The sequence below is a fragment of the Capricornis sumatraensis genome, chromosome 4 (assembly GCF_032405125.1).
Source record: "Capricornis sumatraensis isolate serow.1 chromosome 4, serow.2, whole genome shotgun sequence".
Classification (NCBI taxonomy): Eukaryota; Metazoa; Chordata; class Mammalia; order Artiodactyla; family Bovidae; genus Capricornis; species Capricornis sumatraensis.
Window position 1 is genome coordinate 88,349,609 of NC_091072.1, and position 15,260 is coordinate 88,364,868.

The window sequence follows — 15,260 nt, forward strand, 5'->3', positions numbered from 1 at the left end:
CTGTTTTAGGAGTTATATCAAGGCTCATCAATCAGTGCCTCTCAAAGGATGACCATTCAATGAATTATCAAGGATACTTATTTAAATTACATCTTCCCAGACAGCACTCTTGCCTGGAAAATCCCATGGACGGAGGAGCCTGGTAGGCTGCAGTCCATCAGGTTGCTAAGAGTCAGACACGACTGAGTGATTTCACTTTCACTTTCCACTTTCATGCATTGGAGAAGGAAATGGCAACCCACTCCAGTGTTCTTGCCTGGAGAAAATCAAGGATGGGGAAGCCCGGTGGGCTGCTGTCTATGGGGTTGTACAGAGTCGGACACTACTGAAGCGACTTAGCACCAGCAGCAGCAGACAGCCTATGAATCTGACTCTCCGGGGTTTGGGACCCAGAAATCCACTTCTAAACAAGCTCCCCAGAAGCACTATGTTTGACCCAGACCATTTCTGAAAGAGATGGGAATACCAGACCACCTGACCTGCCTCTTGAGAAACCTATATGCAGGTCAGGAAGCAACAGTTAGAACTGGACATGGAACAACAGACTGGTTCCAAACAGGAAAAGGAGTACATCAAGGCTGTATATTGTCACCCTGCTTATTTACCTTATATGCAGAGTACATCATGAGAAATGCTGGACTGGAAGAAACACAAGCTGGAATCAAGATTGCCGGGAGAAATATCAATAACCTTAGATATGCAGATGACACCACCCTTACGACAGAAAGTGAAGAGGAACTAAAAAGCCTCTTGATGAAAGTGAAAGAGGAAAGCGAAAAAGTTGGCTTAAAGCTCAACATTGAGAAAACAAAGATCATGGCATCTGGTCCCATCACTTCATGGGAAATAGATGGGGAAACAGTGGAAACAGTGTCAGACTATTTTTGGGGGCTCCAAAATCACTGCAGATGGTGACTGCAGCCATGAAATTAAAAGACGCTTACTCCTTGGAAGGAAAGTTATGACCAACTTAGATAGCATATTAAAAAGCAGAGATATTACTTTGCCAACAAAGGTCCATCTAGTCAAGGCTACAGTTTTTCCACTGGTCATGTATGGATGTGAGAGTTGGACTGTGAAGGAGGCTGAACGCTGAAGAATTGATGCTTTTGAACTGCAGTGTTGGAGAAGACTCTTGAGAGTCCCTTGGACTGCAAAGAGATCCAACCAGTCCATCCTAAAGGAGATCAGTCCTGGGTGTTCATTGGAGGGACTGATGCTAAAGCTGAAACTCCAGTACTTTGGCCACCTCATGCAAAGAGTTGACTTATTGGAAAAGACTGTGATGCTGGGAGGGATTGGGGGCAGGAGGGGAAGGGGACAACAGAGGATGAGATGGCTGGATGGCATCACCGACTCAATGGACATGAGTCTGAGTGAACTCCATGAGTTGGTGATGGCCAGAGAGGCCTGGCGTGCTGCGATTCTTGGGGTCGCAAAGAGTTGGACACGACTGAGTAGCTGAACAAAACTGAAGGATGCCAAAATGTCCAGCTTGCTGTGTGATTCTGCACTAGGTGCAGTTGTTCTCAAACTTTGTTATGATAGAATCACTAGGGATCTTTTAAAAATACTGATGCCTTGCTCGCATCCCCAGATATTAACATTCAATAGGTATACAGTGTAACCTGGGCATTGGGAGTTTTTAAAACTCCCTAGACCATTCTACTGTGCAGCAAAGTCTTGCGCCATAGCACATCTATTAACTCCTCCAACTTTATCTGCAAATTGTTTCAGAGCAGTTTACCCAGCACAAATGGAATTCTGGGCCACCTGGACAGGCGAGGAGTGAAGAGCACTGATTTTGTGAATGGTATTTCCAGTGAGTCATGTGTAGAAGGCAGTGAGCTACCAAATAGGATACTAATTTAGAGACAGGAATATGGCTGACTAGAGATATTTTTCTCACATTAGGAAAATAGAGGAGTTTCTGTCTGTGTTCAGCATTGCTACCCCAGAAACTGACTTTACTCAACCATATCCTATCTCAAGCTTTTCAAATTGTGGGTTGTAATTTATTCTTGGGTTCTTAAATCATTTTAACGGCTTGGAGCCAGCATTTTTATGGAATGGAATGGAACAGAGCAGAAAAATCAAGGGGCACCTCATCTAGAAAATCCAATAATTGTCTTGGGATAGCTTTCTTTCTGTGGTTCATAGAGAAAAAAAAATATGTCTGAATACTGCCTTCCACAATGCATTCATACTGTGATTGCATCTCTCTCTCAGTCACACTTTGCCTTCTCTTGGTTATCCCAGTTGACAGGGATTTCTGAACTTCTACCATTGAATTTAAAGAACAGCTGCAGCTGAATCTGGTGGCTTCATTCCATTCATTTGGAAAGTACAGAGAGGAAAATGAATCAGGCTCATTGCAATGCTTCTGAAGAAATCACCTCTCTGAGAACAGCTGAGATGCTGAATGCACAAGTTACTCTTTCAGAAAGAATTGGCAATAAACCCTACTAAAAGTTTTGAGAAGCAGAGCTCTTAGCTCTTTTCTTAATAGAGCCTGATGGGCATGCTCTGCTTTAAAGGCAAAAGACATCTGCCTCAGCTGCAACCAAATCTGCAATTGCTGGAATATTGTTGATTAATGGACTTAATTGGTCCTTTAGTTTGAAAGCAATAAAATTTTGCCTTAAAGTAGCAGATCCTAGAGAAGGCGATGGCACCCCACTCCAGGACTCTTGCCTGGCAAATCCCATGGACGGAGGAGCCTGGTAGGCTGCAGTGCATGGGGTCACGAAGAGTCGGACATGACTGAGTGACTTCACTTTTACTTTTCACTTTCATGCATTGGAGATGGAAATGGCAACCCACTCCAGTGTTCTTGCCTGGAGAATCCCAGGGATGGGGGAGCCTGGTGGGCTGCCATCTATGGGGTCGCACAGAGTTGGACACGACTGAAGCGACTTAGCAGCAGCAGCAGCAGATCCTACTCCATCAAGCCACAATTCAAGTCACAAGAAAATACAAACGTGTGTGTGTGTGCATGCATGCTAAGTCGTTTCAGTTGTGTCCTGTGGATTATAGCCCACCAGGCTCCTCTGTCCAAGGGATTCTTCAAGCAAGAATACTGGAGTGGGTTGCCATGCCCTTCTCCAGGGGATCTTCCCCACCCAGAGATCAAACCCATGTCTCTTGTGTCTACCTGCCTTGGCAGGCGGGTTCTTTACCACTAGTGCCACCTGGGAAGCCCCTGTGTGTATGCATAATTGTATATCTATCCATATATATATATTTTTTTACTCTGATTTGAAATATTAAAAAGTGTTCTTTGAGATAAGCAGTATGAAAATTGCTGAGCAGAGCTGAACTAGCCCGAAAACCAGAAGGAAAAGAGATCGCAAGAGAAATTCAAGCCAGATGCAATAGCAAGATAAAATAGCAATGTTAGGAGTGTGGATAGGGTCTGAGGAAATGTGGCATGAAGATAGATATGTGAAGGAGACAGGGTAATGTGAGGATCAGCCAACTGATGGTATTGCCAAACTGCAGCAAATTGATACCTGTGGTGAACATAGCCTTAGAGACGAGGATAAAGACCACATTCTGAAACTATCATTGATCTCTAGTTAAAATGGTCTGAGGCACTGATGAGGATGGCATTCCATTTAATAACAAATGCTCTCTGAATTGATTTCACTAACAATCTAGACTTTTCTTTCAAAGGACTAGTAACTCAATTTCCAAAGACAGGGTTATTTTGTGTAAGATGTATAACCCTGCAGGAAATAATAAAAATTATTCTGCCTATATACTCTTGGAGGACACATTAGTGTCCAGTTCATTTTTCACAGCACCTAGCAAAGTACTCAGTAAATTTGGACTGAACATTTAAAACCCCCTGCTTTCCTAACTCTACATGTCCCTTTTCAACCAATGGGTATGCTGACCGGAATGGGGGGAGCGGGGTACCTAACTCTTGCTTTAGTGTTTGCATTAAATAATTCCTCACTCTGCATATTTGCTTTCTGCTAAGAAGCCAAGAAAGGACTTGCCAGCACAATTTGATCCATACTCCTGAATAAAAAATAACCAGAGGTAAAGTTATTCTTTGGTCAAATGACAAAGATTTCAGCCAAGTATACAAATGCAATCATTTTTGGAAACTGCACTATAAATCCCAAGACTGTAACTGTTAGACAATTAATATGAAATGTCTGAGAATAGGCTTCTTAGGGAAAGGGTGAAAGGTTGCAGTAGGTCTTTAAACACAGAGCCAAGACAGGTCATCTAGTGACTTCTTATCATTAGATTTAATCATACTCTGCAAGTCTTTTAAAACAAAAACCCAAATGGATTATCTGGATCATGCAACAGCTTTGAAATGCACTGAGAAACAAGACAAGAATTCTCGGGCTCATTCTTACTTTTGACCACCAGAGAGAGTTCAGTTCCCCTGGCATGGGCAGACCTTTTCAAAGCTAATGTAAATAATCTGAGTATTATCTAAACTAGTCTCTTGTTGGTAAATACTCACCTTGTAATTGTTGCTCTGTTTATTTCAAACTGACTTAAGAGAATCTTCATTCAGTGAGGAAGTGATTTTTCAAGCGTCGCTGTAGTTCAGAATTTCCTGCAGAGATTTGTAAATGTGCAGCTGCCTGGACCCAGTTCATTAGATCACTCAGGAAGATTTAAAAGCATGCTTACCCCTGGACCTTACTCCAGACCCATTGAATCAGCACCTCTGGGGATAAGGCAAAGGCACTGGTATTTTCTAACAGGCATTTGGGCTAAGACACAGGCACACGAGGCTGTAAGGTGCAACACTGGGTCAGGAATCTTGCCCTAATGGTCTCATGGACACAGATAGGAAGGAGAGGGTGGGATGAATTGAGAGGGCAGCATTGACTTATGTATACTGCCGCTAAGTCGCTTCAGTCGTGTCCGACTCTGTGCGACCCCAGACAGCAGCCCACTAGGCTCCTCTGTCTTTGTGATTCTCCCGGCAAGAACACTGGAGTGGGTTGCCATTTCCTTCTCCACATGTGTACTACACGTGTGAAATCGATGGCGAGTGGGAAGCTGCTCGGCAGCGCAGGGAGCTCAGCTCGGTGCTTCGTGACAGCAGCTTAAAACTCTGTTCCGAAGAAGACTAGCTGTGTAAAATATTGTACAAAGCTAACTAGAATGCAGCCATGAAAAGAACGATTCTGCTCTCCACATCTTAACAAAAAAGTCTCCAAGATACAACTTGGAAAACAGAAGCAAATGGCAGACATGTATGGAGTATAAAGTCATTTGTGTTTTTAAAAATTTGGCCTGTGTGAAATCTGTGACGCTTCTCCGGAAATATACACAATAACCTGGTTGTAGTGATTTCCTTCAGGGAGGGAAACTGGCTGGTTGGGAAAATGAGACTTACTTTCCCCATTAATATTTCTTTAGCCTGTTAGGATTTTTGTGCCCACTGAACTACTCAATCGAATTAAAAAAAAAAAAAGGTCAAGTATAAACAGTAAGCTTTTGAAGCATATATTTATATGAACAAAACTTTTTACATAGTAGACATTCCATAAATGTTCGCTAATAAATAAACCTGCTACCTTATTTTCCCTCTCCTGTTATTCAAGTCTCTTCTTTCGGTGTGCAGGCGGTGGAGGGCGAGTCAAGTTTCCCATAATATATTATGTGTTCGCACTTACTGAGTGTTATTTATGTGCAAAGTGTTATGTTAACCTCTTGACATATGTTCCTCATCTCAGGTCCTTCTACAACATCCTTGTGAAGTAGACATTATTATCTCTTTTACACGTGAGAAAACTGAGGCTCAGAGAAGTCACTGCAAGCTGAAGCAAATTGTGTTATGCACACACACACGTACACACGTACATACATACACACATACACACAGGGAGACACACAAAATCAAAGAAACGCTTTTAAAGTATATGCAAAATGCTGTGGGAACTGTGAAGATAATATGCTTTTTGCCCTCCCAAAGGGTCTTAGCAGGGGAAACATTTGTGTCTAACACGACCGTAACCTGAGGCAAGAGAGAGCCCTGTGGTGATTTGAAGGGGAGAGGCAGAAGGAATCAAGGAAGGCTTCTCAGAAGAGAACCTGGTTACTTAGGTGTTTGAAAAGAAGCATCAGGAGGAAAAGTCATGTGAATCACCTGTTGGGCAAAACACTAAGTGCTTTGTATACATTACCACCTTTTATTCTTTAAATCTGAACAATTCTTTTTTTTTTTTTTACTTTATTTTACTTTACAATACTATATTGGTTTTGCCATACATTGACAAGAATCCACCACGGGTGTACATGCGTTCCCAAACATGAACCCCCCTCCCACCTCCCTCCCCATAACATCTCTCTGGGTCATCACCTTGCACCAGCCCCAAGCATGCTGTTTCCTGCATCGGACATAGACTGGCGATTCGATTCTTACATGATAGTATACATGTTTCAATAAGTATTCCTGTTCTCAATTTTACCAAACCCTAAAGAAGAGGCATTCCCTTGATGTCCTAGTCCACATTTAATGTCCCCTTGCTTCCTATTGGCACTACGATCACACACACGCACGCAGGGTTATATGTTGTTATATAAGGCAATGCATGTAAGCAGTCCTTACAGAGGTAAATAGTCCTTTTCTCTAAACAAGTAAAAACTACTTGAGACAGGAACCGCATTATTTTTTATTTCTTGAATATCCCCCATTCTATGCTCACATGGTAGATGCTGAAATATTTAGGGTAATATATTAATGCTAAGGGGCTTCCCTGGTGGCTTAGATGGTAAAGAATCTACCTGCTACGCAGGAGACATAAGAGATGCCAGTTCAATCCCTGGGTCAGGAAAATCCCCTGGAGAAGGAAACGGCAACCCACTCCAGTATTCTTGCCTGGAGAATTCCATGAACAGAGGAGCCTGGCAGGCTACAATCTATGGGGTCACATAAAGTAGGACACGACTGAGCAACTAAGACAAGCATTAATGCTAAATCAAGTGTGTATAACCTATCTCTTTTTATTTTGTGTAAAGGTTTTATGACAGCAGAGGAAAGAAAATTATTCGACCACCTCAAATCTCCTCATCTGAAATACTGGGTTCCATTCATCTGGTTTGGAAATCTTGCAGCTAAAGCCCGGAAGGAAGGTAGAATCAGAGACAGTGTTGATCTTCAATCACTGATGACTGTAAGTACTTTGCAAACATCAGTTAAAAGATATGACTCAGACACCAGCAGGGACTTGGATGTAAAAGGCTGGATCTGGACAAGTCTGCTTCGTTCAATCCCGGTTCCAAAGGAACCAGAAAGTCTGGGCAAGGATTAGAACCCTCAAATGCAGGAGGAGAATATAACACAGTTGTAACTGAGGTTCACTGGAGGTGGTTGCTTAGAGGCTGTTTTAAGCAGAAGTAGGCTTTGTAATATGGACTTCCCTGGTGGCTCAGACGGTAAAGAATCCACCTGCAATGCAGGAGATTCAGGTTCAATCCCTGGGTCAGGATGATCCCCTGGAGTAAGGAAATGGAAACCACTCCAGTTTTCCTACCTGAAGAATTCCATGGATGGAGGAGCCTAGCGGGCTTCAGTCCATGGGGTCGAAAAGAACTGGACAGAACTGAGCGACTAACACACAGGCTTTGTAATAGGCTCTACAAGAAAATGTTCCTTGATTGATCAGCAATGTCTGCAAAGGGCTCAGAAGGTTCTGGCACCCAAGAGGCATATTTGCCATCCCTAACTCCAGGATCCTGGACCCAGATCCCCAGTCAGCTCCCCAAAATTGGAATATCCCAACGTCAATCTCCTGGAGGAGGAAATGGCAACCCATTCCAATATTTTTGCCTGGAGAATCCCATGGACAGAGGAGCCTGGTATGCTACAGCCCACCAGTTCACTAAGAGTCGGACATGACTGAAGTGACTTAGCAAAGTTAATCAGCTTTCCAGATGACCCAGGAAACAAAGCTGTGTTTTCATTAAATGAAATAATCCTGAATGCATTTGAGAAACAAATTTATAGATAGGCTAGATAGATTTGTGCCATGACAGTCTCCTGCCTTCATTAGGCTAAAAAGAGTGAATGATTTTAAAATAGCTCCCAAACTAACATATACTCTTTCTCAGTCTTAATAATAACTTGTGTTCAGTAGTGAAAAAAGAAATCAATGGATCTCAATCCTTTCGGCTTTAACAGAGATAGATTTTCTATCAATAGAAGTATTCTAAAGTGTTCATTTGTTGGGGGGAAAGGCATAGATATATTCAGGCGTTTTTCCAAGATCTTCAGTAAGCATGTTTTCAAAAGAGAGGAAACAAAAAATAATCTGCTCTCCACCTAATTTAGAAATGATTTGTCTGAAATATTAACTACTGCATTTCCACCACCCCTTTGGGCCTATATATATATATATAGTGGGAAATTATGAATTCAATAGAGTAGGGGATATTTCTATACCATCCTGATTTATCTTAATATATTTTTTAAACTGTACAACGGTACTTATCCCTTTTGCACATCATTGAATGATGTCAAAGCTTGTCATTTTCAAATTTGTCCTTTTGGAGTGGCCTTCAGAACCAATTTCTAGTCTTTTGAAGTCACGATCATTATTTTATAGGTGTATTTCTAAAAGCCACAGCCATATTCTGAACCCCAGTAAATGTTATTTACCATACCCGTCATCTTAGTAAATCATATTTTATCTATTTCTGGCTTAGGAAATGAACCGATTTCGCTCCTGGTGCAGCCTCTTATTTGGTTACGACTGGGTTGGGATTCCGCTGGTTTACACACAGGTATCAAATCCTTGGCACGTGATTTTTTCTTTCCGTTGCCCACTTTGGCATGCTGGCTCTCTCGGGGCAGCCAGGGCTGTGCTCTCAGTTGGGTTTCTCTCTGTTTCAGGTGGTCACGTTGGCCGTCTACACCTTCTTCTTTGCCTGCCTGATCGGACGCCAGTTTTTGGATCCCACCAAAGGCTATGCGGGGCATGACTTAGATCTTTACATTCCAATCTTCACTCTCCTACAATTCTTCTTCTATGCAGGATGGCTCAAGGTAGCCAACAGTTTCCATGCCTGAGACCCTCTCTACAATCTAGGTCCTGTTCCAAACTCTGCACACTGATCCCTTACTGAATCACTCATTCATGAGTGACTCCAGGGTAGATTTAACATTTAATAGCTGAGATGTTACTATTTTTCAACTGGGAGTTCAAGCGGCAGGGATGTGAGTCCTGCGCTGCAGAGATCTGAAGCAGCTCATTTATGCAAAGACGCTGCTCTTTTATGGCCATTGATTGTGCTAAGTCTTTGTGTGCTCTCACTAGGATTACAATAGTGTAATTAAGGTATTAAGTATACCTGCATTGATATTTTATACCACAACAAGCGACTAGGCAGAGTAAAAGAAAGTAAATAAGAGGTCTTGTATCTCAGACTTAAGCATGATTATTATATTTTTATCTTGCTTCTGGGCTTCCCAGGTGGCTCAGTGATAAAGAATCTACCTGCAATGCGGGAGATGTGGGTTCAATCTCTGGGTCAGGAAGATCCCCTGGAGAAGGGAATTGGCACCCCACTCCAGTATTCTTGCCTGGAAAATCCCATGGACAGGGGAGCCTGGCAGGCTACAGTTCATGGCTTGCAAAGGATCAGACACGATTGAGCGACTAAACAATCTTGGCTCTGCTCAACTCTAAATAGTTAGCTTCTATTCCCTGAAATCCCACTAGCTGCCCCACGACATTAAATGCATTCCATTTTCGAAACCAGAACTGAGACTCGAAGGAATTCATCGGAATCAGAACCAGAAACACCAGGATTAATGACAACATGTGGTTTGCCAGGAAATTAAAAGCAGGTCAGAGCAATGAAAAGAACTAGTCCGATCATCAGCATTAAATTTTATTTGTTCCCACCACCATCTCCCTTCACCCCAATATATGTAACAATATCAGAAACCTAATTCTTCCCTCTCTTTAGTATGTGACAGAAAAAGGTCAAAGATGATGCCTTCTTTAAGGTAACTGAAATCTAAGGACAGTTTGAAGATAACTGTAATAAAGTAGAATTTCAAATGTCTGACCTTCCAAACAACCACGTGTCGACATGCACGTCCGGGTCTTCCATGTTGTTGCAGCCTTTTCCCTGCAGATGCCTTTACTTTCATTGGTTTGAATCTTAACCAGGAAAAAAATAAATATGTTGGCATTTCAAGTTACCCTCCAAAGAGTAAAGGCCTTTCCTTTACAAATGGCAAAAACATTTTTAACCAGATGACAGTGAGTGGATTATTTTTACCCATTTAAGACGAAGAGCTAAAGAGACTAACAGCTCTCATTTCTCATTAGAGAAAAACTACACCCTACCTTTATAAACAGAAAATTGCCACAACTGGCCCAAACACTCGATCCTCAATCATTCTGGTCTTCTATTGTCCTTTTGCCTGAGTTGTGCTGAGCTTTATTCTTCACTTTGTGCCCATGTGAAGTGTTCAGCCAGGCTGGAAGGAACAGTCAGCAGTTCTTGCCTTCTGAAGTGCTCTCTAATATATTAACCTTCTTGGGACTTCCATGGTGGTTCAGTGGTTAAGACTCCTGCTTACACTGCAAGGGACATGGGTTCGATCCCTGGTCAGGGAACTAAGATCCTGCATGCTGTGCAGAGTGGCCCACCAAAAAATAAAATATTAACATTCTTTTCCTTTATAAAATATTTTTGAAGGCAAAATATGAAAAGAAAATCTTAGCTCCATTGAGAGATAGGCGACTCTAAGAGAAGGGAGTTTTCCCATCCAATGGATTGTATCTCAATTTCTAAACAGCTGTTTTGTCTTGACCATTCTAATATTTATAAATATTGAAGTGTAGAAAACCCAGCTTAACCTTATGAACAGTCTATTACTCAGTTATTTGCTAGAAACGGAGCCTCAAAGTGAGTAAAGGCTATTTTTGTGACAGTCAGTTAAAAATCATGGATATCATTTTGGTAGTTAAATGTAGACTGTAATACTATATGCAGGACTGATGTCAGAAAAGTGAAATTCTGGATGTAACAAAAGTATTTTCAGGATCCATCCAGTGGCCCATTTTATTTAAAGAAAATCCCAGGCAAAAATGGGCTTCCCAGGTTGGAATCCCTGGGTTGGGAAGGTTCCCCTGGAGAAGGGCATGGCAACCTACTCCAGTATTCGTGCCTAGAGAATTCCATGGGCAGAGGAACCTGGAGGGCTAAAGTCCATAGGGTCACAAAGTGTCAGACATAACTGAAGCAACTTATCATGCGTGCTCGCACCAGGCAAGAAAGGGTAGACAACCCCTTGGAACTTGCATTGACGGACTCTTCATGGATATTGCTGTGCGGCTGACTGATCCAGGCACCAGCCCTGCCAGGGCCACCCCTTAGAACAGAGGGATATCCTTCCCTATCAGTGGTTCTCAACAATGGCCACACATTAAAATCTCTTGGGAGCTCTACTCATTACTGATGCCTGGTTCAGCTTCACACCCATTAAATCAGAATCTCTGGGGGAGGGACCTAGCCATCAATTTTCTTTAAAAGCTTTTCAGATAATTTTGATGTCCACTCAATGTTGAGAACAGATCTAAGTGATTAGACTTAAATCCTAAAAAATATATAGATAGATCTTTTTTACCAAGAAGTCTCAGCATCTAGGAACTCAACTAATCAATGGTGCTTTTATTTTCTACCCTTGTAAGTTTTTCACATTTAAGCCCAATGTAAAACCACACACATGCACACGCGCGCGCACACACACACACACACACACACACACACACACACACATCCAAATAATTTAAAAATCAAAGGGAATGAATCAAAAAGAAAAACGGGTGAGTCTCATTTGGCACATGAATCTCTCATCAAGAAGGCTATTCAGGGGCTTCCCTGGCAGTCCAGTGGTTTAGACTCTGCCTTTCCACTGCAGAGTGTGGAATGGGTTTGATCCCTGGTCAGGAACTAGGATCCCACAGCATGCAGTGCAGTCAAAAAAACGTTGCTTTTAAAAGAAGGCTGTTCAATTCAGGAGCATGGTAAGAACATCTAATACTGACCAACTATTAGAAGATATTTGATAAAAACCTATGTGACTTCTAAGTAACTTTCAGTAAATCCTTTAAGTTAAAACTAAGTAAGAAAAAGTCCAGCTTTATGACTTACTAGCACTGACTCATTCACTTAGTAGTTATGTCCAGTTACTGTGAAATCTCCTTGTAATATTTTCTTTATGATTTAAATCTTTCTTTGCTCTATAACCTTGCCCACAGTTACATTTTCTCTCATCACCTGGGCTTTTGTAAATTCTTTCAGAGCACAGGCTCTGCACCCCTTGAAGTGCCTAGCATATTGTCAGAACTCCTTCGATATTTGCTGGCTGATTTGTACTTGAGAATCAGTCTTTTGGTTCCTAAACAGCCCATGGCTTCTCCTGGATGGGACCTGCATTGTCACCAGCTGAATAGACAGAGACTTTGAAGAGCAGTCCCATGCAGGTGCACGATTGATGGTCTGAGAGTTCAGTCTTGCTGACTGATAAATACCTGTGTATTTATCAACCCACTCCCACTCTGCTCTAGGCTTCCTACTGTGAAAGGTGACAAAAGAAATCAGAGAGTGAAACAGGAATCCTCTCCAACCTCCACTCTTAGTTTTCACAAGCATCATGGCAGACTCATTCTATGTTCTCAATTGCAGGTAGCTGAGCAGCTTATCAATCCTTTTGGAGAAGATGACGATGATTTTGAAACTAACTGGTGCATTGACAGAAATCTGCAGGTTAGAGAAGCTTTTCTGTCCTTCACAAACATTAATCATCTAAACAGATTCTGAACGCAGGCCTCTGAAGTTGAGAGCTTTAGCCACAAACGAAGAGGTTTTTGCTGTTCAATATGTTGCTTGCAGGTTCTTTTGGAACCTTACAAACCTCACTGGGTCTCAGTTCCAGTGAAATTCCATCCCTTTTCAATAGAACTTCAATCCAGTTTTCTTTGTAAGTTTCTTTATTAGCCTCTTTATATAGCCTCTTCCATCTCAGTACAGACCCATATTTTAAGACATTTTTAATCCGTTTCCAGTTGCCACCTAAAAAGATTAACAGTGACATAAAGTGGCAGCCATAATACAATGTGAGTTCCAAAATGCAGATCATGTAGATCCCTACAGTCAGATGTCCAGCAGCTGGACACTGAGAATGTGGGGCCAGGCCAGCCTGTGACTCAAAATCTCCCTTAATGGCACCAGATGGACCCCAAGGCTTTTACGCTGAAGCATTATTCCAGAGAAGTTATTCATGAAGAGGTAGCATGAGAGAATTTTTATTTTAGGCAAGATTCTCCTCCAACCATTCTCTTTCCTGAAAACCTAACTAAGAAAAGGCCTTCAGCTTGTCCATTTGTTTCAAGTCCTTACTCGGCTCTTAAAAACAGTACTGAACATTTTACTGTTGGTTCACAAGCTAGCCCCCGTACACGGAGGGAAAGGGGAGACCAAAGGAAAAGGCAGACCGAGTTAGGCTGGCATGTGACAGTTTTAACAGGCTAGGGAACTTACTCAAGAGGCTTGTCTTGGGTAGATACAAGGTGAATAGACCTCCATATCGACCTGCCAGAATCCTAAAATTTGACATAGAAGCCTTACTGGGGTTCAGTCATGTAGTCAGTCCAGATGGTCTCAACAACACATTGCTCTCTCAAGATTGTATCCTTGAAACAGCCCCCACTATGGGGACAATGGGCGGAATGTATATTCCAAGGACAGGGGAGAGAATCTCATCCCATTACCCTGGTACAGCTCACAGATCATGACCTCTGTATGACCCCCAACAATCACACTGTCAGCCTCTTAAGGAGGAATTGTAACACCTACACCACTCACTGTAAAAATTGGATACCCAGAAGTTTAATAATTTATTCAAACATCAAATAGTCAAAGTCAAGAGGAGAAGACCATTATGACTGCAAGCAGTATAGACTTGTTGATATATTTTACTAAACAAACAAACAAAAATTCATGGCAAATAAGAAGTGATATCAAGTATATATGTACTTATGGAATCAGTGAAATGGTATATTGAAATCTTCAGCTTCCTATAATATCTGGGACTATGTGGTTGCTGTCAGGATACCACTAGACAATTAGCTAATTTTGAGCAAAGAATAAAAAGGTGTCTCTCCTGCCGCCAGATAAGATGTGCTCCACTGTCGGGTATGTGGCTTGATGAATCTAGTCTGGGCAGCTCCATGGCCTCACTTATCCCCACTGCCAAGTGCTCTTGTGAACAACATGTACGACTCTCTGTAGCAGCTCTAGTTGTAGCAAATATAAACTGTGGACATTTATATACTCACTCATTCACACTGTGTTCTAGCCCATCCCAAACTTCATTCACCCACTGGAACTTATTCTTTCTTAATGCAATTCACATCAGAATTATTCTAACACTATACTGATGATTTTAGGTCTCTCTTTTGGCTGTGGATGAAATGCACATGAGCTTACCCAAGATGAAGAAGGATATTTACTGGGATGATTCTGCTGCTCGTCCACCATACACACTGGCAGCTGCTGACTACTGCATACCCTCATTTCTGGGGTCAACCGTCCAAATGGGGTAAGTGCATTTCTAAAACTCACCAACATTTAGAAAATAAGTAAGTCATCGTTCTGATCTTTTTATATTGTGGTCCTGAAGTTACTTTCATAAGAACTCTCAATTATTAATATCCCATAATGGTAGACTTTTCAAATTTTCAGACATAATTAATATGTCCAAGAGTGTGAGTAATTAAAATGACTGTAGTTTCTGGTTTAAATATGGAGTATGTGTGTGTGTATTTGGGGGTAATTTGCATTTCACCTTGCTTTTATACCACAGCAAATTTTTCTAATAGTTGTGAAACTATCTTTTTTTTCTTTTCCTTGAAACTATTTTTTTTCTTTTCCTTCCAACTTGGGGTAGTTATTTAATTACATTGTTGCTGCTGCTGCTGCGGCTGCTAAGTCGCTTCAGTCATGTCCGACTCTGTGCGACCACAGAGATGCCAGCCCACCAGGCTCCCCCATCCCTGGGATTCTCCAGGCAAGAACACTGGAGTGGGTTGCCATTTCCTTCTCCAATGCATGAAAGTGAAAATTATATTGTTATTTATTATTTAATTATGACCATCATAATGAAATGCATTTTTAAAAGTATTTATCAAGCATATACCATGTGTAGGCACTGTGCTAGACTATTTTGAGACAAGTAAGCCTTAAGGTAAATTTTATCAAAA

At 41.7% G+C, this 15,260-nt stretch overlaps 1 protein-coding gene across 1 annotated transcript in view; it reads left to right on the forward strand.

The window, feature by feature from the left end:
• BEST3 (bestrophin 3) overlaps positions 1-15,260 on the forward strand; it is a 51,902-nt gene that overhangs the window by 10,616 nt on the left and 26,026 nt on the right. The window contains exons 4-8 of the mRNA XM_068971220.1: positions 7,000-7,154; positions 8,686-8,763; positions 8,873-9,025; positions 12,685-12,765; positions 14,448-14,599. Coding sequence (XP_068827321.1) covers positions 7,000-7,154; positions 8,686-8,763; positions 8,873-9,025; positions 12,685-12,765; positions 14,448-14,599 — 619 coding nt within the window. The remainder of the gene's footprint in view (positions 1-6,999; positions 7,155-8,685; positions 8,764-8,872; positions 9,026-12,684; positions 12,766-14,447; positions 14,600-15,260) is intronic.